Source organism: Xenopus tropicalis, chromosome 7 (assembly GCF_000004195.4).
Source record: "Xenopus tropicalis strain Nigerian chromosome 7, UCB_Xtro_10.0, whole genome shotgun sequence".
Taxonomy (NCBI): Eukaryota; Metazoa; Chordata; class Amphibia; order Anura; family Pipidae; genus Xenopus; species Xenopus tropicalis.
The window spans coordinates 59,492,339-59,516,618 of NC_030683.2; the positions used below are offsets into that span (position 1 = coordinate 59,492,339).

The window sequence follows — 24,280 nt, forward strand, 5'->3', positions numbered from 1 at the left end:
GTCTCAGTGAATTGATGAAGGAAATAGTTTACCAGTATGTCAAACTACACACTGCCCCAGGGTAATACGTAGGGAGGACAGAACAGTGCACTTGTGTTAATGGGGGGCCCCATATAAGTAACTTGTGCAGGGCCCCAAAGTTTCTGACGGCGGCCCTGCTTCCAGTTATAAGTGATTCTCAATGTGCGGGGCCCCAAAGCACCTTCCAGCCTGCTGTTCTATCAGCTATTCAGGATGATGAAGAGGAATTCTGCTGTGAGGCTGAGAATGACTGTATAGATGATATTTCTGATGATGAGTGGGAAGACATGGATTCTGAGGATGAAATACCCACAGCATATACTACCAAGTTCAAGGGCCGGTCAATCTCCCAGTTGTCCACCAACTCTCAGCCTGCAGTTCAATCACCAGTTCCTGCTTGCTTACCTATTTTTCTGGTACCTGCTCTAAGGTGGCTTGGTCCTTTGCCAGCTTTTCCACGACTTGGGCCCCTACCAGTCCTCCAGCAGTCCAGCTCTAGACTTTTTGCCACTATTCCATTTGTCAAAGAAGCACCTGACAATATGAAAAGCAGGTTAATTATTCTGTTCCTTTTGTAGACCGTTAAAAATCTATTTTCTTGCACTTCAAATCCTGTTGCTAAATCACCCAAAATTTTCCAACTTACCATCTGAACCTGAACCCTTGCTATCCTAATCAAGCAAGCTCCAATGTTGGAGAGCTGGTGCTTGGGATCAGTGGAAGAAAGTGTTTCGGATGCAAATGACAGTATTTGAATTTGCAAGTTGCAAGGTATTCAAATACTGTCATTTGCATAAGAAACACTTTCTTCCACTGATCCCAAGCACCAGCTCTTCAACATTGGAGCTTGCTTGATTAAGATAGCAAGGGTTCAGGTTCAGATGTATTCCATGTTCCCTGACAACTGCTATGGGAGCCGAGTATAACATTTGGATCTAGCTCACAAAATTGGACCCAAAGCCAAATTTGGAATGGATTGCCCAGATCCACTCCACCAAGTCAAATGCCTTAGCAGAGTCCAGTGATAGTACCACCCATCAGCCTGCATTGTCATGTGTAAATTGCAAATTAAAGAACAATCTCCTTAAGTTAATGTTGGTTGTCTTCCCGGCTATAAACCAAGTTTGGTCCGGGTGGATCAGATCTGCCAGTACCCTAGCCAGTATTTTAGCATCTGCATTAAGTAAGGATATCGGTCTATAGGAGTTGCAGGATTGCAGATCTTTTTGGAGTTTTAGTATCAGAACAATAATAGTCTCCATAAAGGAGGGTGGGAGGGAAAGGCTCTTATATGGGTCTGCCGATATACCGTCTGGCCCCGGGGTCTTTCCCATGGCTAGGTCATTAATGGCTTGCTGCAATTCCTGTTTGGTGATGTCAAGAGTGTCCCTTTGGGCCGCTGTTAAAGGGGGAGTAGGCATGTGATGGAGGTGCTGCTGTATTTCTGTGCCAGTGAAGGTAGCATGTGTGACATACAATGCTCTAAAGTATGTTGCAAAAGCTTCTATTTCTTGTGGTGTAGTGCAGAGAGTACCATCTGAGGTTACTATGGTTGGAATTATGGTTGAGTGGGCTTGCAATTTAGCTAAGTAGGCCAATGTTCTGCTACTTCTGTCCCCTGTTTCAAATGTATGTTGGTACAAGTTTTACATGTAAGGAGAGTTTGTTCTCTAACTAAGGAGTGATGTGAAGCTACCAATTTACTGTAGTTTAATGGGTTGGGGTTGGCAGCCTGTTCTAGATATTTTCTGCCTCTACCACCCAGGCTTTGGATTCCATCCTATTTTTCATAATTACACTAATAAATTGCCCTCTGAAGCATCCCAGAGGATTGATGGAGGAGCAGACCCAGCATTTGTTTCCCAGTACTCAGTTACTGCTGCAGTTGTACTTTATAATACTATGCTGCGAAGGGCAATTTACAATGGTAAGAGTGGGGGAGAGTGGTCTCATAGAGCAGGGGAGATACTATATATTTGTCATTCTAGGTAAAAGGTAAGAAGTTACCAATGCTAAGGGGCTGATTTACTAAGACACGAATTCGAATCCGAATTGGAAAAATTCCGATTGGAAAACGAATATTTTGCGACTTTTTCGTATTTTTTGCGATTTTTTCGGCGACTTTACGAATTTTCGTAAATTATCGCGACTTTTTCATTACCAATATGATTTGCGCGAAAAAACGCGAGTTTTTCGAAGCCATTCCGAAAGTTGCGCAAAATCTGCCGATTTTTTCGTAGCGTTAAAACGTGCGCGAAAAGTCGCGCCTTTTTTCGTAAAAAAAATTGCGATTTTGCGCAACTTTCGGAATGGCTACAAAAAACTCGCGTTTTTTCGCGCAAATCGAATTGGTAACGAAAAAGTCGCGACAATTTTCCGAAAAAATCGCAAAATACCGATCATTACGAAAAAAACGCAATCGGACGCATTCAGCCCGTTCGTGGGTTAGTAAATGTGCCCCTAAATCTATTCATGTTAGGGAATGGTGGCTGGTTTTTTTTTTTTTTACCTCCATACATTTGTGAGTCCTAATGCCTTTGCCCACATCATTAGCTTGTTCCCAGTGGGGAAGGGCGGGGGTAATTTATCCATCTGTGGATGTTAAAGTTACATATTTAACAAGTGGGAGCAGTGGGGAAATCTGCTAAGTTTTTATTAATGGCGTTAAGTAGAGTCATGGTGAATGGATATACACGTATAGATTAACTATGATTAAGGGAATGTTGGCTATTGTGCAGTGTACAGTGACAAATCTACCATAGTAATCAGTTAAGTGTGAGTAGGTTGAAGGGTATTGACCTCCTCACTAGGACTGAGACCCCTCTGGCGTATGTAGAATAGGTAGAGTGGAAGGCATAGCCCACCCAATGTCTCTTTAGAGCTAGGATTTTCTGCCCAGTCAGGTGGGTTTCCTGTAGCAGATGTAAGGATGGGGTGCCTCTTGAGGTAATTAAACATTTGTGCTCTCTTAAATTTATCATTAAGTCTCTGGCTTTACCAGGAAATTAGTGAAATGTCAGCCATTGGTCAACGTTAAATAGAGAGTAGTGTAGATTACTAAAGAGTTAGAAGATAGGGGGTCATCAACCTGAGTGAATCCCTGCAAGTTTAAGTATATTGCTTGTTATACCAACTAACAATGTAGTAGATAGTGGCATGTTAACATAAAACATCATATAAACAAACATATACCATAACATAGCAAACAAAAAAAAAAAACCCTAGCCCTCCCTACCCACCACCTCAACCAAGGTGGGTCTAGTATCATGTCAGTACCACAGTGTCCAGCCTCTTAGGCAAACTTTATACAAAGAACTCAAATTTATAACCTTAACTTCAATGTGGGTAGTAAGTAACCAAAAGCTACCGCTGCATAAGAGCTCTGGTTCAGAGCTATCCAAGTTTCTCGGATTGTGCATTACATTATTGGGTAACCATATTGAGGCGGAGAGGTATTATCACAAGTGCCACCGAATCAAGGGGTATTCCCCAGTGTCTGGAGTAGCTGCCCCTTGTAATGTGTAAGCATGTTGTGAAGTACCAGATATACAGTAATACTGTATATTGCTGTTGTGAGTGGGACTAGATGAAGGGCGCTCTGTGTGTGGTAGCATTATGAGCTGTAACTTAGCTCACCATCCTATAGAGTCCAGTCTCTAACCAATTTCAGTTTGCCATGACTGAGACTGCAACCAGCCGTCTGCATGAACACTCAGCAATGGCTGTTGGTGCAGGGTGTGGAGAATTGCTCCACACCAAGTATGAAAGTAGCAGCTGGCAATCAGCAGTAGTGTGTGGCAGTGTAACAGTTCTGGGGCTCAAATGATGGCACCTCCAGGGTCTAGAGCACACTAACCAATGTGCAAGCAGCCACCTTTGCAAGTCAGGTGCCCTTTCCACCTGATCTCCCCTGCAGCTGTGTCCAGCAAGGAAATCTTTGCTGCAATGGAGTACAAAACGACTGGGGGACCTCTCCGGTAACTATTGGGGATCCACGTGTGTTTAGGGGCACGTTGGGACTCCAGGAGACATGCACCGCCAAAGCTCTCCTAAGTTTACGATTTTGATTACATTTCTGAAAATCACCTTAAAGCCAGGGGTCTATGAACAAATTGATGCCTAAAGTGCATAGGCTAAGTACATGGAGACCGCAAAATATACCAGTGATGAGCAGGGAAAAGCAGGGAGAATTTTGTGAAACGTCAAATTAATTTGCGAAACACAAGGTCAAAGGGTTTAAAGTCAGAGTTTTTTCACACTTGTATTGAAATTAGTGGGCATTTTTTTCTCACTCCACATGCACTGAAGTGTTTTCTTGCCCTTTTTGTGGCAAATTTTGGCCATGGTTTTGAAAAAAAATTTGGTCTTCCCTACTTGTGCATACTATTTTCATAGCTTACAAACAGGCATTACAGTGGCTGGTTAAAGCAACTTTATTAAATCAAACCAAAAAAAGTGAGTTATTTAAAGTGAGTAGTGTTTGTTTAACTCTTGTGGGTTAAGTTTTTCAAAGTTTTTGCTGTCTTCGGTGCTAAATAACGAAGTTTTCAGATGGTATGTCGGTCCTGAGATCATCGCAGAACTGACCTCCAAGCAAATGATGCGATCCAGGACCCCCATGTGATCACTGCGTCCTTCTACCTCAAGAACAGGTAAATAGCATTTATTTGCACTACTACACACATCAACACAAACACATACAGCAATTTAGCACAGTATTTGTATTCTGCACACTTTAGCACACTTATATACACCCATATATACACTTACACACTGTCACACAACTTTTAGGTGTGTACACACATGTATTTTTTTTTACTTATTCATTTTACCCCTTTGTCTTTAGTTTTTCCCCTAAAAACTGGACAAACGGCACCCCATATGTAAACAAAGTACATTTTGTCTACAAAAATACATTCTGTATACAAAGGACAATCCCCAGTACACAGAATGAATGTGTGGCCATATACACTGGTAACAAATATATAAAAGACATAGTTCTGTGAAAACTATTTTATGCACAAAAGGATATAATTATATTACAAACTCCATTCTGTAAATTTTAACAAGCATTCTGTCTCACAAATGCATAGCATCCATACAGCAGAACAGGTTTTTACAGAATGAATTATGTAAAACAAAACTGCACAAAATATATAATGGTGTAACTGACTAGCATATTCCAAGCTAGATTTTATGACAAAATAGATGCTTGTGACAAAAAGGAAGATTCTATAGCACAAAATTAATGCTATCAACAAAATGAATACTCAGTTCCAGAAAACTGATAAAATATCCATTCTGTGAAACACTGTCAGTCAAATTACTGAACCAATAAGAAGCAAGTATAATCTCTAATGTCTGCTGGGCTGCATAGCAATAACCATTAACAAAGAACAAACACTCTTAAAAAGGGCAAAAATGCCAAAAAATAAGCTGCCATAGACAATACTGAGAATTGCCTCTGCTAAATCACATGTAGAGACAATTATCAGTAAATGATCAGCATTGTCTATTTTAGTAGCAACTACAAGTAGCTGCTACTAGTAGCTCTGTGTGTCATCACCCACAGGGCTCTGGCACACAGGGAGATTAGTCGCTTTCCTCTCAAGGCAACTTCCGTGATTTCGCTGAAATCGCGCCGCCGTGTATGCCATCCCACCGGCGATTTACATTTTCGCCGGTGGGATGGCATTTCGGGGAGATTAGTCGCCCGCGAACAGGGAGATTTGTCGCAGGCGACTAATCTCCCCGTGTGCCAAAGCCCTAATACTGTACTGCTTCTGTGGTACAAAACTGATCTAATGATGTTTCTCTGGATTGTGCAGCTAAAAATTTATTTGAAATTAAAATTCAAAACATAAATATGATACCTTGAGGTAAGTCAGCTATCCCCATCATTATAATAGGCCTAATGTCCCCTCATTATGATTGCCCCCCCCCCTTTTTTTTTTTTTTTAGAAAGATTCTTGCTCAAGCTAAGGGAGTGGGAGTAGGACCCTGAGGGGCAAATTGGTGACATGGAAGGGGAGACAACAACGTAGGGGGAGGAGTGGTGGTGCAGAAGGAGTTGGACCAGTGATGTAGATGGGCAGGCTGGAGGCAGAGCAACAGAAAGCATGTGTGTATGGGCAACAACAGCCTGGCTTGATTAGGAATTTTGGGCAGGTTGATGGTAGGCTGGAGGTAGAATGACAGGTAGACTGGTAAATTTCAATACTGGCCCTGGCCTTGCCTGGTATTTTACTAGGTAGACTGGCAAATTACTAGCCAGGTAGCAATGCTATCCCTGACAAATCAATAAAACACAAGATATTAATAGCATTATTTAAAAAAAACTCTACTGTAACTTTAGCAGAATAACCACTCATGTGGGGGCCCCTCTGTATAGTACAATATACGAACAGATATTTATGGTAGCAGTGTAACTTAGTATATCTGAGACACTTATAAATACACCAGTGAGTAGAGCACAAACCCATATAACATAAGATCCTCCTTCCAAGGATACCAGTTGATTCATTTCTTTACACTGCAATATGAAGTTGCAAAAGTTTGCATAATTCCCCCACTGTAGTAGTGACCATTATAAGCTTTGTAGGCTTATTGTTAGGCTGCAATGTCTGTCCTCCTCCTAGCCATAATATTGCAGCAGTTAGCTAATAGCACTCTTAATAATGTGCTTAGCTATAGTTCAACTACTACATAATACGTGTAGCCATGTTCACTTCAGAACTTGATGCAGACAGGCTGGTTGTATAGTATGATGTGTAGGCCTTATGAGCAGTATCCTAGTTAGCTGTAGTTAAACTACAACATAAATGAGTACTATATGCAAACAAAAGGGATCATTTACATATAAGTACTTCAGGGGGATCATCATTTATTTATGATGTATTATGTGTCTATGTGGTGTTGCACTGGGGTGTCCAGGATCCAGCAGGGCTGCCACCCCAGGAACCCCTCACCTCATTTGCCAACTTCTCCACCGCTGCTAGCCTTCATACCCCCTTCTTTCTCCTTGCAGCCGCTATTGGGGTTGGGGGTGGTGCTCCCAAAATGGGGCCCACTGGGTTTTTTTTCCCTGTGGCTACATAGTGTAGTAGTTGAACTATAGATAAGCACATTATTAAGACTGCTGAAAGCTTATTAGTACAATATTACATTATAATAGGAGGAAGCCAAACATTGGAGTCTAACAGTCATCTACAATTTTTTTAGTCATTACTACAGCGGGTAAATTATGTAAAATTGTGAAATTTCATGTTGTAGTGTAATGATGTGGATCAGCCGGTATCCTAGGAGGGAGGAGCTTAAGTTAGGCGGTTTATACCGTACTTACGTGGTGCATCTCTCAGATACACTGAGTTACATTGCTACTATAAATATCTGCTGTATTGTACTTTACCGAGGGGCCCCTCACCCAGTAGTTAGGCTGCTAATATGAATAATATATGTGAACACTTTATAGACAAACTAAAACAGTGGGGAGACCAGTGAATTGACTCCAGTTAAAACCTGCATATTATTGGATAATGAATATGCTTGTTTCTTATTGGTTCAGGAATTTGATTGACAGTGTTGTTTCACAGAATGGATATTTTATCAGTTTTGTGGGACTGTATTCATTTTGTTGATAGAATGAATTATGTGCTATAGAATCTTACTTTCTGTCACGCGCATCTATTTTGTCATGAAAATCTAGCTGGAATATGCTATTCAGTTACATCACTATATATTTTGTCTAAGTTTTGGTTTACATTATTCATTCTGTAAGTAACTTTACACATAACTTTTTTGTATGGATGTTATACAGTTGTGAGACAGAATGCTTGTTAAAATTTACAGAATGGAGTTTGTAATATAAAAATATCCTTTTGTGCACAAAATTGATTTTATTCCCATTCTTCACTAGAAATATATCTTTTGTATATTTTTTAACAGTGTTTATATCCACACTTTAATTCTGTGTACTGGGGATTGCTTTTTGTATATAGAATGTATTTTTATAGACAAAATGTACTTTGGACAAACTGTTACACTGTGTGACTTATTTTGTTGTTTCATTGATTGCACAATTTTTTTTGTGGTTTTATTGTATTTTTTTTATCCCTGTATTAGTGTTCCTGATTTGATTTTTTAGCATAGCTTTGCCATGTGGTACTTTGGTGGAGCTTCCACACCCCTCAACTGCAAAAAGGAAGAGACAGCAGGAGAGCAGGCTCCAAAACTTTAAGTTTTCGGAGTTTGAAAATGAGGCGTTGGTGGAGGGGCTCACCGCATTATCGGCAAATATGCTGGCAAGACGCCAACTGCAGTGAAAACCAAGGCCTGGCGGGACATAGCAGACCACGTTAACAGCGTTGGGGTGTGTCTGCGAAGTGTCCAACACTGCAAGAAGTGCTACCAGGACATAAAGAGGGTCCTGAAGAAAAAGCTGGCAGAGGACTCCAGATACAGGTAAATATCTTACATTCATCTTTCTATTTAACACTTGCTCATCTGCTTTTCTACTCAATCAGCTTTTCCTTTTGACTTACTGACTTTTCTTCCTTTTTGGCTTCTTTCCAACTTACTTTACTTGTATGTAATATATGTATGGCACGCCTATTATTATGTGCGCAACTTATGTACTCCAGGTATTTTGTTACCAAATTTGGTTGGACCTGTGTTTTGTGTTAGGCTTGTGCAGAGGCATAATAGTGAATTGTGTCCGTGTTTATTGCAGGTGTTTCAATTCCAGAAGTGCAGTGTATTGCTAATAACATAGGTGTGTTATTGGACAAGTGTGTCTTGCTGGGTTAGGTGCAGTCAGTTCATCTTGTACATCATTTTTTTAACTTGATTTTACCTTTTTGCCTCATTTGGAATGAATCAATGTCCACAAATAGTTTTTGCAAAATAAACTTGGTCATGTTTTCCAAAAAATGACAATCATTATTGTCCATGAAGGTTTGTCTGGCATCATGAACATAATAACAAAAAATTAAATAAAGTCTTTTTATTTTTTCCAAATGGTGGACGCTCCTCGTCTGTGCTCCACTCCCCACGGTGCGATCCTGAAATTGAAGGGGATAAGTTTAGTGGGGAGGCAAGTGAGAGAGAGTCACACGTATGTGGCTGCGGTGTGGCCTTGTTCTCAGATGAGGAGCCGGCCAACATTCCCCAGCAGCAGTAGCAGGTCCCAACCCAGGCCAGAAGAGATAATGTGGCCTCCCAGGAACCTGAGAAAGATAGGTTCCACAAATCCCTAATAAGGCATCATAAAGCCTTAATGAAAAAATTTGACACCATGCATGTCGACTTGTGTGTGGCCACTAACGCCTACAATGCCAGTGAGGCACGGCAAGCTGCACATGAGTCGGCCATATTAAGCCTCCAACAGGCCAGTGAGGCACGGAAAGCACAACACGAGGGTGCCATGTTAAGCCTGCAAGAGGAGCGGTTAGAACTGAAAAGACAAAAACTTGCATTGTTGGCTCGCCAAAATTCGGTCCTAGAGCAACAAACTGCCTTACAAGAAAAGGCACAAAAGGCAACTGAGCCGACATGCTCTACCAGTAGAGCTAGTGGTGAGAGCACAGCTACTGCTCCTGCAGCTTCTACTAGGCATCTTCGGAAAAGGAAATAAATCTGCCACATTAGGGATCTGTGGAACCTATCTTTTCTTAGGTCTATGTTTTTTGTAAATCTTTCTGTTTTTCTATTTGTGTTGCGGGTGGGGGAATCACTTCCTCAAACCATTTCTTTTGGAAGTGGGTTCCCTGTAAACAAACCTTTTTTTTTTGGATAAGTTGTTTGGTATTTCTTGTGTATGGGATTAAAGATTGTAGGTACTTACAGGAAAAGTAATTGGTAACGATTTGTCCCAAGACTTCATTCCCTCTGGCATCCGCACCTCGGACAGGATCTTGATGTATGGGGTCCTCCAGGTCCTCAGCCACATCACCTGGTAAGCCATGCCGGTTCGCCAGATTGTGCAGTACAGCACACGCAGCCACAATGTTGGAAACTTTAGTGGGGCTGTACATAAGGCTGCCTCCTGATTTATCCAGGCAGCAGAACCGGCTTTTAAGGACCCCAAATGTCCGCTCAATCACAGACCGCGCTCTCACATGTGCTTCATTAAAAGCACACTCGGCCCGTGAAAGGGTGTGATGAGCCACCTAGAGCACGGGTAGCCAGCATCTCCTGTCTCCCTCTGTCAAAACACAGCCCTTTTGCAACAGATGTGACAGTGTGAGACTGATAGGTGACACTACAAGTAGCTGCTTTGACTCTCCCAGTGGCACTTTACAAATTGCAAAACAAGCTTATGGCAGACAGGGCCTGGTTTTACAGTGGGAGACAGAAAGTAAATGTGGGCAAGTTGTGCTAGACGTGACACAAATACTTACCTAACAGCCACCCATGAGGCATTTGTCCTGTCTTGAAAGAATGGTAAAATGTGGACAGCCTTAGGATGTAAGCATCGTGAGAGGAGCCAGGGAACCCAGACACGATGCTCAGGATGCTCATATGGCCATCGCACACCACTTGCACTTTAAGGGAGTGGTAACCCTTCCTGTTGCGGAAAATGTGCTCCCTGTCGTTGGGGGGTTTAATGCCACATGGGTGCAATCAATTGCACCCAACACATTGGGGATGCCACTTACCCCATAAAAATGCGTTCCACTCGTTCTGATGTTGGGGGAACGAGATGAAATTCCCGGACACAGAGCGTATGGCGTCCAGGACCTGGCCAAGGCACTGTGAAAAGGTAGGCTGTGACACCCCCCATAAACCCCCCCAAACCGTCTGGAAACTTCCAGTGGCCAAAAAGTGCAGGAAGCACAGCAGTTTTACCATTCACCCACTGTGACCTACAGCACTTATATTTGCCTATTTGTGTCTGTTAGTTACCCTCCCATATAGTAACATATTAACATAGTAAGTTGGGTTGAAAAAAGACATACGTCCATCACGTTCAACCATAATGCCTATACAGTATATAACCTACCTAACTACAAGTTGATCCAGAGGAAGGCAAAAAACCCCATCTGAAGCCTCTCTAATTTGCCGCAGAGGGGAAAAAATTCCTTCCTGACTCCAAGATGGCAATCGGACTAGTCCCTGGATCAACTTGTACTAAGAGCTATCTCCCATAACCCTGTATTCCCTCACTTGTACTGAGAGCTATCTCCCATAACCCTGTATTCCCTCACTTGCTAAGAATCCATCCAGCCCCTTCTTAAAGCTATATAATGTATCAGCCAGTACAACTGATTCGGGGAGGGAATTCCACAACTTCACAGCTCTCACAGTAAAAAATCCTTTCCGAATATTTAAATGGAACCTCCCTTCTTCTAAACGGAGTGGGTGCCCTCGTGTCCGTTGGAAGGACCTACTGGTAAATAAAGCATTAGAGAGGTTATTATATGATCCCCTTATATATTTATACATAGTTATCATGTCACCTCTTAAGTGCCTCTTCTCCAGTGTAAACAGACCCAACTTGGCCAGTCTTTCTTCATAACTGAGACTTTCCATACCCTTTACCAGCTTAGTTGCCCTTCTCTGGACCCTCTCTAACTCAATAATGTCCCGTTTGAGCACTGGAGACCAAAACTGAACAGCATATTCTAGATGGGGCCTTACCAGCGCTCTGTAAAGGGGAAGAATAACCCCCTCCTCCCGTGAATCTATACCCCTTTTAATACAGCTCAAAACCTTGTTTGCCCTTGCAGCTGCTGCCTGGCATTGCTTGCTACAGCCAAGATTATCTACAAGGACTCCAAGGTCCTTCTCCATTATGGATTTGCCTAGTGCAGTCCCATTAAGGGTATACGGGGCTAGCATATTTTTACATCCCACGTGCATGACCTTACATTTATCCACATTAAATCTCATTTGCCACTTAGCTGCCCAGATTGCCAGTTGATCAAGATCCTGCTGCAGGGATGTCACATCCTGGATAGAATTGACTGGTCTGCAGAGTTTTGTGTCATCTGCAAACATTGATACATTACTTATAATACCCTCCCCCAAGTCATTTATGAACAAGTTAAACAAAAGTGGACCCAGTACAGAACCCTGAGGGACCCCACTGAGAACCTTATTCCAAGTAGAGAATGTGCCATTAACAACCACCCTCTGTACCCGATCCTGTAGCCAGTTTTCAATCCATGTGCAAACGACTTCACTAAGACCAATAGACCTTAGTTAAGAAAGCAGTCGTTTGTGGGGAACGGTATCAAATGCTTTGGCAAAATCCAAATAGATTATATCTACTGCATCCCCACTGTCCAGCTTCTTACTTACCTCATCATAAAAAGCAATTAAATTGGTCTGACATGACCTGCCCTTCATAAAGCCATGCTGATTACTGCTCATAATGGCATTCTCCACTACATAATTTTGTATGTGATCCCTTAACAAGCTTTCAAATAACTTGCCCACCACGGATGTCAAACTTACAGGCCTATAATTGCCAGGCTGAGATCTTACTCCCTTTTTAAATATAGGAATGACATTTGCCTTCTTCCAATCCCTAGGTACCATACCTGATGAAAGTGAGTCTGAGAATATCAGAAACAAGGGCCACTGTAATTCTGCCCCTAGCTCTCTCAGTACCCGAGGGTGTATTCCATCTGGCCCAGGTGCCTTGTTTACATTTATCGTGTGTAACCCTTTAAGCACCATATCCTGTGCCAACCACTGTGAAGTTGGAGCTGAGGCAACAGTGCAGCTATTGGGTGGGACTGGGCCCACTGGCTCCTCTACTGTATACACAGAAGAAAAGAACTGGTTAAGCACATCTGCCTTTTCTGTATCCGCTGTAACCATATTGTTATTATAACTCAATGGGGCCACACCCTCAACCTGCATCTTTTTACTATTAACATACTTAAAAAACTTTTTGGGGTTAGTCTTGGCCTAGGCCGCGATGCGCTCCTCATTTTCTATCTTTGCCTTCCGGATTGCTGTTTTACAACACTTGTTACAGTGTTTATATTCATTAAACGCAGCTACTGTCCCCTCTGACTTATATTTATATATTTCTTATATTTTCTATATAGATTGTAAGCTCTACGGGGCAGGGACCTCCTTCCTCTTGTGTCCTCGACTCTTAACTTATTGCAGCTGTATTTATTGTTATACTTTGTATTTATCTATTATTATCTTAACACCCTGTTTGTATTAATGTACTCTACTGTACAGCGCTGCGTACATAAGTAGCGCTTTATAAAGAAAGATATACATACATACATACATTCCGGGGACGGCTTCTGCAAGTCAGTGGCTGCAGGGAAGGCTCAAGCAGCTCATACAGGCTGGATATTGCCGCCCTATTGAGCCTGTATCGCTTGACCACTTCATCCTCGCTTAAGCCCTCTAAAGTGGCCCTTTCGCGAAACAAGTGAGGCCGCATCACTCTGGAAGGCTGGGGGACTTGCTGTTCCTTCTCCATATCGAGCAAAAACCCCATTGCAAAATCCATTTTTGTTTTTAACACTCAAAAGTGAAAAATGTGCTCTGCCCAACGCCTCCCCCAATTAGGCGCTAAAATACGCACACTTTTGTGAGCTAATTAACGCATTTAACGCTTTTTGTGAATCATGCGTTAGTATTCTTTTCATTCGCTAATTACCGTGTTGCGTTAAAAGTAACGCATGCGGTTGCACGTAAATTAGCGCACGCAACATGCGACTTAACGCATGCGGTAATACTTTAGCAAAACGCGTGTTTTTTTTCACGTCCATTTTAATGCAAAAAAAGTGTTCGATAAAAATTAACGCACTTTAGTGAATCAGCCCTAAAGTGTGCTAAAAAGTCACCCTCGGCTTATACTCAAGCCAGGTGCCATGGGTCCCTCCAGACTAGCACCCTCTGTCCTTTGTGTGCAAATTAGGCCACCCACAACCAGACCCTTCAATGCCCTGGCCCGCTCCCAGTCGCAATACTTATTTCCCCTTAGATGTCCTCTGGGACTGGGTCTTCTGCCAGTTTGCCAATGCGCAATGAGTGTAACGCTGGTGTCCTTGGTGCTGGACACAGAGGTGCTGGTACGTACGAGAGGGAGGGAGTAGCTGCCTGCCTTCCTTCGTTCTAGTACTCCCTTTGTAATGTTTGCATGTTTAAGTTACAGATTCAGACATAACTTGTGACGAGGAAAAGGAGATTAAACCCTGCAAAGTGAGTACTCCGACATAAAATACAACTAGGCCTTTATATAAAGCATACCCCCCAACTGTCCCGCTTTTCGCGGGACTGTCCCGCTTTTTATGGCGCATCCCGCTGTGCCGGATAGTTCCATGAATGTCCCGCATTGCGGGACATTCATGGAACTATCCGGCACAGCTGGATGCGCTTGCTGTGCCGGATGTTCACACTTCGTCTGCGGCTTCTTTATGCCTCTCCTTGCGCTGCGCGACAGGCCCTTTTATAAGGTTGCGCCTGTGGGTGTGACATCATTACGCACGGGGCGCAACCTTATAAAAGGGCCTGTCTTGCAGCGCAAGGAGAGGCATAAAGAAGCCGCAGACGAAGGCGGAGCGCCTATGGGAGGTACTGTGATAGGGGGACACTGTGTATTGCGGGGGCACTGTGTATTGGGGCTACTGTGTATAGGGGCACTGTGTATTGGGGGCTACTGTGTATAGGGGGACACTGTGTATTGGGGGCTACTGTGTATAGGGGCACTGTGTATTGGGGGCTACTGTGTATAGGGGGCACTGTGTATAGGGGGCACTGTGTATGGGGACTACTGTGTATGGGAGACTACTGTGTATGGGAGACTACTGTGTATTGGGGGACACTGTGTATAGGGGGACACTGTGTATAGGGGGCTACTGTGTATAGGGGGCTACTGTGTATAGGGGGCTACTGTGTATTGGGGGCTACTGTGTATGGGGGGGCTACTGTGTATGGGGCGGGCTACTGTGTATGGGGCGGGCTACTGTGTATATGGGGGGCTACTGTGTATATGGGGGGCTACTGTGTATGGGGGGCTACTGTGTATGGGGGGCTACTGTGTATGGGGGGGGCTACTGTATGGGGGGGGCTACTGTGTATGGGGGGGCTACTGTGTATGGGGCGGGCTACTGTGTATGGGGCGGGCTACTGTGTATGGGGCGGGCTACTGTGTATGGGGGGGCTACTGTGTATGGGGGCTACTGTGTATGGGGGGGCTACTGTGTATTGGGGCACTGTGTGTGGGGGGGCAAAACTGGTACTTCATTATAACTCACTTATAACTGACTGCCTTCTCTCTATATTTGTATTTTAATGTAGGAGTTGCTATATTGTTTTCCTTAGGTAGTACAGTATGAGGGTATAGCACATTTTCGTCTGCTCCCGCCATTTGATCTATATAAAAGGGGTATTTTTTTTAAAATGGGGTGTGGTAATTGGGGCGTGACCACAAAAGGGGGCGTGGTCAAAAAATTTGCCGCGCGCCAAGTCTTTTTGTCCCTCTTTTCATTTTTCAAATGTTGGGAGGTATGATAAAGGAACCAAGTTACTAAGACATTCCCCCCAACTGTCCCGCTTTTTGCAGGATAGTTCACTGAATGTCCCGCATTACGGAAATGCAGAACATTCATTGAACAACCCAGAGACAGCAGGATGCGCTCGCTGGAGCCGAGCGCTCAGGCTCCGGCTCGTTCTGTGGCTCCTGCTTCTTTACTTGGCTCCTCTTACTGCAGTGACAGGCCCTTTTATAATGTTGCGCCCATGCGTACATGTGACGTCACACGTACACACGGGCGCAACCTTATAAAAGGGCCTGTCGCCGCCGTAGAAGGAGCCGCATAAGGAGCAGGAGTCTCAAGAAGCAGCGTCTATGGGGTGGGGGGGGGGCACTTAGGGGCTACTGTGTATGGGGGGCACTGTGTATGGGGGGCACTGTGTATTGGAGGTACTCTCTATGGGGGCAATTAGGGGCTACTGTGTATGGGGGCACTGTGTATTGGAGGTACCCTATGTGGGCAATTAGGGGCTACTGTGTATGGGGGCATTGTGTATGGGGGTACTGTCTATGGAGGGCATTGTCTATGGGGGTAAATGGGGCACTGTGTATGGGGGGCACTGTCTATGGAGGGTACTGTCTATTGGGCCATAAAAAATGGGGTGGTCAAAAAAATTGCCAAATCTTTGTCCCTCTTTTCATTTTTCAAATGTTGGGAGGTATGCTAAGAGCTCCTGTCCAAAGTCATATCAGCTACAAAATATCATCATTGCTGCAACATTTTGTATATCAACTACATCAAAATATAAGCAACTTTCACCTTTCACTACTGAAACTGAAAGTGAACACAAAATGGCACAGCAGCTGCACACATTCCCCAGCTTTGACATGTCTTATGGAAATAATCTAGCACAAAACTGGAAAAAATGGTTACTTCGTTTTGAAAATCTTATGGAGGCTGTGGATATTAATGAGGACAAAAGAAAGAAAGCCCTGTTACTTCATTATGCTCGCTCTGCAGTATATGATATTTACTGTACCCTGCCTACTGACAGCACTGACAATTACACTAAATGCTCCAAAGCTCTCTCTGACTACTTCAGCCCTAAAACAAATGTCAGATATGAAAGATACAAATTCAGAATTGCTAAACAACTACCCCAAGAGACTATGGATGCATTTGTCACACGATTAAAGGAGACATTTCATATCACCTTCATATTCAGTTATATGATTCATCTTTCTTCAATCTATGTAATCTTGCAGAAAAAAAAACGATTTGAATGCATTTTACCTGCTAAAATCGTTTTTATATCAGCTGCAGAGAGATCTTCACTCCTCTGAAGCTAAACTGAAATGAGAGATGGGAGTGTCTCTTCATTCTCCCACAGGAAATGGTCACAGCACTGACTGACAGGCTGAACTCTGCTGTAGCAGGGAAACCCCTCCCACCCCCCTGCCTGTGTATCTGTTACCAGTCTGCACATAGCTGTCCTGTGCTGCTGCCTGATCTTTACAAGTTGCAGGGAGTTGTTGCAGGAGAAAATGCAAAAAAAACCCAGCTTAGGTATCAAAGTACAAGTTGCAGGGAGTTGTTGCAGGAGAAAATACCAAAAAACAGCCAGTTTAGGTGTCAAAGTACAAGTTGCAGGGAGTTGTTGCAGGAGAAAATACCAAAAAAAACAGCCAGTTTAGGTGTCAAAGTACAAGTTGCAGGGAGTTGTTGCAGGGGAAAATACCAAAAAAACAGCCAGTTTAGGTGTCAAAGTACAAGTTGCAGGGAGTTCTTGCAGGGGAAAATACCAAAAAAACAGCCAGTTTAGGTGTCAAAGTACAAGTTGCAGGGAGTTGTTGCAGTGGAAAATACCAAAAAAACCCAGTTTAGATGTCAAAGTACAAGTTGCAGGGAGTTCTTGCAGTGGAAAATACCAAAAAAACAGCCAGTTTAGGTATCAAAGTACAAGTTGCAGGGAGTTGTTGCAGGGGAAAATACCAAAAAAAACCCAGTTTAGGTGTCAAAGTACAAGTTGCAGGGAGTTGTTGCAGTGGAAAATACCAAAAAAACAGCCAGTTTAGGTGTCAAAGTACAAGTTGCAGGGAGTTGTTGCAGGGGAAAATACCAAAAAAAACCAGTTTAGGTGTCAAAGTAAAAGTTGCAGGGAGTTGTTGCAGGGGAAAATACAAAAAAAAACAGCCAGTTTAGGTATCAAAGTACAAGTTGCAGGGAGTTGTTGCAGGGGAAAATACCAAAAAAAACAGCCAGTTTAGGTATCAAAGTACAAGTTGCAGGGAGTTCTTGCAGGGGAAAATACCAAAAAAACAGCCAGTTTAGGTATCAAAGTACAAGTTGCAGGGAGTTGTTGCAGTGGAAAATACCAAAAAAAAACCCAGTTTAGGTGTCAAAGTACAAGTTGCAGGGAGTTGCATGTAAAAAAAAAACACATTTCTTTTCATTAGGTACAGTCTATAGAATAAACAGATTTGACTCCTTTAGTATGAAAAACGTTTTTTTTTTTATTTGGCAAAATATTATTTTTCAATAAAGAGAGTGAAGATGCTTACTTAGCAGGATGAGTCACAGACGCAGCTAACTGAACGGCTCTAGTCAGGAGGGCTGGGCGGGGCCGGGAGCAGCACAAGAGAGCAGGACCCCAGCGTGACTGATGTGGGCGGGGAAATGACATCACCAAAGTCCCCGCCCACATCTCACGCCCACTCCTCTCAGTGGCTGCAGCGTCTCTATGGGAAAGAAGCTAGGGCCGGCGGCCCTAGCTGAAAACAGAGACTTTGTTCTGGCTGGAAGCCCTGTGGATGGGAGGGGCTGCAGCGTTTCAGCAAGGATTTAACAGCCTTCTTGAAGAGTAGGTAGAAAATAAACTTTATTGTATTCAATTTTACTGTGTTAGCTGCTTTTTAAGATAAAGTGAAAAATTATTGTATATGTCTCCTTTAAGAGAATTAGCTCAATGCTGCTCTTTTACAGATGTGGATGATGAAATTACAACACAAGTTATTGTATCATGCACTTCTTGCAAAATAAGACGTAAAGCACTACAGGATGATTGCACCTTGCAAGACCTGCTCAAAATGGCTCGTGCTCTTGATCTCAGAGCAACAAGCCACTGCCATATAAAAAGGCACTTATGAACATGTGTGTCACCTTGAACACACTAGCAAAATCCACAAAGGGACAGACTCATTAAAAAAAGGGACAGACTCATTAAAGAAATGCTATCGCTGTGGAAGAAACTTTCCTCACAAAGGTGCATGCCCTGCTATGGGCCAGACATGTACCAGTTGTGGAAAATTGAATTACTTTGCTTCAGTTTGTTGTTTTGTCCCCACAGCATCTCAGTATACATCAGGCACACACAAGTCAGCTCAAATCTTTGTATTCATCACATCTACAAAACAACCTGCGTGCTCTCCTACCATAACATTGTACTTACTTGACACTGCAACTGCCTTTACCATTGATACATGCGCTTCTGTTAACATCATGGACACCCAAACATACAACTCATTGAAAATGCCACCTGTCTTGGAACCTGTACAAACCAAAATCTTTCCTTATGGGTCCCAAACACCACTGCCCACAGTTGGAAAATTTGACTGTGAAGTCCGCTATAAAGACAAACTTACCACCGCTTTCTTTGTACTGGAAGGATCTGGGGGATGCCTTCTCAGATACCACACGGCTTTAGGTCTTGAACTTATCCACATAGTTCACACTGTTGATAACCAGACAGACTCAGAAGTACAAACTTTGATTGATAGATCTTTTCAGTGGACTGGGAAAACTAGCAAATTTTCAAGTACATTTGCACATTGATGAAACTGTTCGTCCAGTTGCACAAGCACACAGACTAATCCCTTTCAATTTAAGAAAACAAATAGGAGGAGGAACTCCAGTCCCTGGAAGAGCAAGACATCATTGAAACAGTTTCTGGTCCTAACCCCATGGGTGTCTTCTATAGTGGCTATACCCAAACCAAAAGACCCAAGCAAGGTCCAACTCTGTGTAGATATGCGCCTCCCTAATGTGGCTATACAAAGAGAACAGCACATCTCTCCAACTGTCAATGACATAATTCACCTACTAAATGGAGCAAATGTATTTTCTAAACTGGATCTCAACTGGAACTCAGTCCTGAATCTAGGTATAGAACTACATCAGGGGTCTCAAACTCGCGGCCCGCGGGCCATTTGCAGCCCTCGGTACAATATTTTGTGGCCCGCACCAACGCCTTCTCAAAAGCAATGAATGGATCGCGATTTTTATTGCGATTCAAGGGATAATGCAAGGCACAGCGGGCGGGAGCTGCTGATTGCGGAAATGATGTTATGCCATCATAACAGTTATTATGGGAAGACGTTCTCTGTGCACAATTAGCTGCTAAGGCAGGGGTGGGCAAACTACGGCCCGCGGGCCACATCCGGCCCCTTGGCCTTTTTAATCCGGCCCGCTGACGACGCCAAGTCTCATCACGCGAGACTTAGTGTCATTGGCGGGCCGGAATTAAAGAGACGAAGGGGGCGTAACGCTGGCCTGACCCGGGGGTGAGTAAATGTGGCCCGTGAGCCAAAAAGTTTGCCCACCCCTGTGCTAAGGAGCTAATTGTGCACACAGAACGTCTTCCCATAATAACTGTTATGATGGCATAACGTCATTCCCGCAATCAGCAGCTCCCGCCCGCCGTGCCTTGCATTATCCCTTGAAAGCCAATTTTTTGTGAAATCCCTTATGCGGCCCAGCCTCATCCTGACTTTGCCTCCTGCGGCCCCCAGGTAAATTGAGTTTGAGCCCCCTGAACTACATTCTCAACACATGTTGGCCTTTGAAGATACAAACGGCTGTAAGATTCTGGTAAAATATAGATATATATTCTGGGCTCCTATATTTTATCAAATCAATAATGAAACCTTTCTAGTAGAGGAAACAGCCTAATTAGCTTAGCACCTGGGTGTCTGGTCCAAACAATAGGAGTTTCCTAATTTGGGGAAACAAAGGTACTGCTCTGGGAAAGGTTTGGTCACACCTAAACTCTAATTAACATTATCAAAGGGTCAAGGACACCGGAGCCAGCACTGAATGGATCCCTGGTGATATGCATAATCAGTTAGTTCAGGAAGGACAGATGTTGACTACATGACAATTTGACTATCCAAAATGGAGGACTGGTAACTTCATGTAACTGACTGGTATGTGCTAGCATCATTCAAACGGACCAATCAGGAGAGACTTCTAGAAAGTTCTAGAATCCACCCCTCTCTCCTGTATATAGGTTGGCTTCAGTAGGGCATAGATGGAGACTCAGGGCCAGGAGAGAAGTGACCACCTTACCAGATCAGAGGGAATCCTGACATCACGGACCAGACACTTATCAAACCTAAGGAGAGGTATACTTAGGCTGTATAATCTTCTAGAGTAGAGGTTTCATAGAGTGTGTTTATATGGTGTGGTGTGGGATTATTATTATTTAGGTGGTTGGGTCCCTGTGTTTCATTTGAGTGTATTTAGTTAAGTAAGTATTGTGTATATTTGTCGTATATTGTTTTGTATTACCCTTTTGTGTTATTGTAGTCTATTGTTTATCCATTTTATCTGCTTTATGATTTATGTTTATGTAAATATTTGTTTCCAATTAATATAAAATCATTTTTTACACTTATTGTTCAGTGATCTCTTTGCCACACTATACTGTAGAACTTTAGTTATATTAATAATCTTACACGGCTAAGCTTTGGTGTTTGTTCTGCAGCCGAAATCTTCCAAGAGGCCATAAAAGGAGTGATTCAACACATCCCAAATGCACTTAATAACAATGATGATATACTGATTTTTGGGAAAACACAGGCTGAGCATAACTCTGCCTTGCAGGAAGCACTCGAGAGCTTATCAACTCAAGGACTTACACTCAATAAGGCAAAATGTGAATTCAAGAAGGCAACAGTAGAATTCTACGGGCACACATTTTCTGCAGCAGGGATGCAACCTGAACCAAAAAAGGTACAGGCAATAAAACTGGCCTCCACTCCACAAGATGCTAATGAAGTTCAATCATTTCTTGGAATGGCCAGTTACTGTTCTAGATACATTAAAGATTTTTCTACAATCAGTGCATCTTTGAGAGATCTCACCAAACAAGGATGTATTTTTCAGTGGTCACGTGCATGTCAAGAATCATTTGATTCAATCAAGCGAGAACTTAGCTCCACGACCACCATGGCCTACTTCGATCCTTTACTAAGAACTGAGCTAATTGTAGATGCAAGTCCAGTAGGACTAGGAGCTATTCTTGTCCAATATTTAAGAATATTTAGCCAAATACTTAGGGGTCCGTTTGCTAAAGTGGCTTAAATTAAGTGGGAGATTTTAGACACAGAATAAATGACAAATATGTTATGGGCACTTATTCTGGCGACAAAACATTGGATTGGCAGTTATCACACTCGCCAGAAAATACGCTACATACTAATTAACGCAAGTTTTACTATTCAGCAAAATGGGCTAAAGACAAAATTGTTGCCAGAATATTTGCAAACATTTAACCCATATAGCATAGAGTAGCTGTGGCTGAAGGATAGAGTACAAAGAGTGGTGGTAAATGGAACATTTTCTAATTGGACCAGTGTGGTTAGTGGAGTACCGCAGGGGTCAGTCCTTGGTCCTTTGCTTTTTAACTTGTTTATTAATGACCTGGAGGTGGGCATAGAGAGTACTGTTTCTATTTTTGCTGATGACACAAATTGTGCAATCCATGCAGGATGCTGCCGCTTTGCAGAGCGATTTGACAAAATTAGAAAACTGGGCAGCAAACTGGAAAATGAGGTTCAGTGTTGATAAGTGCAAAGTTATGCATTTTGGTAGGAATAATATAAACGCGAACTATCTACTGAATGGTAATGTGTTGGGGGTATCCTTAATGGAGAAGGATCTAGGGGTTTTTGTTGATAACAAGTTGTCTAATTCCAAGCAGTGTCATTCTGTGGCTACTAAAGCAAATAAAGTGCTGTCTTGTATAAAAAAGGGCATTGACTCAAGGGATGAGTAAGGCCTCACCTTGAGTATGTGGTGCAGTTTTGGGCTCCAGTCCCTAAGAGGGATATTAATGAGCTGGAGAGAGTGCAGAGACTAGCAACTAAACTGGTTAAGGGGATGGAAGATTTAAACTATGAGGTGAGACTGTCGAGGTTGAGGTTGTTTGCGAGGGGACATGATTACTCTGTACAAGTACATTAGAGGGGATTATAGGCAGATGGGCGATGTTCTTTTTTTCCCATAAAAACGATCAACGCACCAGAGGTCACCCCTTTAGATTAGAGGAACGGAGCTTCCATTTGAAGCAGCGTAGGTGGTTTTTCACAGTGAGGGCAGTGAGGTTGTGGAATGCCCTTCCTAGAGATGTGGTAATGGCAGATTCTGTTAATGCCTTTGTGGTAATGGCAGATTCTGTTAATGCCTTTAAGAGGGGCCTAGATGAGTTATTGAACGATCAGAATATCCAAGGCTATTGTGATACTAATATCTACAGTTAGTACTAGTGGTTGTATTTATAGTTTATGTATGTGAGTGTATAGATTGGTAGGTGTGGGTTAGGTGTGCTGGGTTTACTTGGATGGGTTGAATTTGATGGACACTGGTCTTTTTTCAACCCTATGTAACTATGTAACTATATTGATGCTGTTACTGATAAATGTAAGAGTGTAGGGGAAACTACATGAAAGTATAGAATACCATATCAATGAAGGATAAATAATGAGACATTACTCAGTTCAAAAGTATAAAACTAAAAACTTTTACTTAATAGAAAAGGGGGGGGGGGACTTAGTTCTTGCTGCCCTTGAGCTCCTCCATGTCCCTCAGTTCAGCAACTTCCCCCCGGAGCTGGGCCAGCTCGGCCTTCATATTGTCCAGGTCCTCCTGCATGGACCGACGCGATCTTCCCTCGTCAGCAGGAGAACCTGGTGTCTGGCATCCGGGGGGCTGGGAGGGGAACTCAAGAGCCGGGGAAACTGGGGACAAACTGGGGGAGGAGTAAAGGGGGGGGGTGTCCGGGGCCTCCATGGCCTTCTCGCCCTCATCGGCCTCCTCCGCCTCTGGGGCCTGGCTGGGTCCTGGGGCCTCTGGGGCCTGGCTGGGTGCCGGTGGTCGGGCCTCTGGGGCCAATTGTCCGGCCTCGGGGGCCGGTGGATGGGCCGCAGGGGCCGGAGGAGGTCGGGCCTCAGGGGCCGGTAGAGCCTGCTGGGCCACATGAGCCTGGAGGGCCTGGGGAGGAGGCGCCAGCTGAAGTTCTGTGAAATAGTATTGCAAGATGTTATTTTGTGTAATATATTATATATATATTATATATATATATATATATATATTATATATATATATATATATATATATATACATACACACACACACACACACACACACACAATACGAAGTGCTGGGAAGCTGCACACCATAAGGAACAATAATACCTTGGTGCCTGTGGCAAAACAAAATCTAGACAGGCATGGAGTGACGGCACACACAGGATTTTCACAAGGAGTCACAAAGATGTGAAATAATATTCAGAGGTTTATTGTGAGCAACGTTTCAGTTCCTCACTGGCATTATGGTTGAACGTGATGGACGTATGTCTTTTTTCAACCCAACTTACTATGTTACTATGTTTCTTTCATCATCCCTGACAATTCTTACATTTGTACCTTTAGTTCAAATTACTTGCTAAATCTTTTACTGAACGTATACTGTAACAGCATAATAAAGTACAATAATTACCTTCTGCAATTTCAGCAACCAGTTCTGGGCTCCTG

General features: G+C 43.2%; 1 protein-coding gene across 3 annotated transcripts in view; it reads right to left on the reverse strand.

Annotated features, from left to right (window-relative positions):
• The window catches only part of LOC116412219, a 52,287-nt gene that overhangs the window by 13,281 nt on the left and 14,726 nt on the right, over positions 1-24,280 (reverse strand). The window contains exons 1-2 of one of the 3 annotated variants that reach the window (XR_004223590.1): positions 16,764-16,807; positions 427-555 (exon numbers count right to left, since the gene is read on the reverse strand). Coding sequence is in view for 2 of the 3 variants with exons in the window: in XM_031905956.1 (XP_031761816.1) it covers positions 427-670 (244 nt within the window). In the remaining variant the exon portion in view is untranslated. Of the gene's footprint in view, positions 1-426; positions 677-16,763; positions 16,808-24,280 lie in introns of those variants that run through there. The other 2 variants (XM_031905957.1, XM_031905956.1) reach the window with 2 other exon arrangements.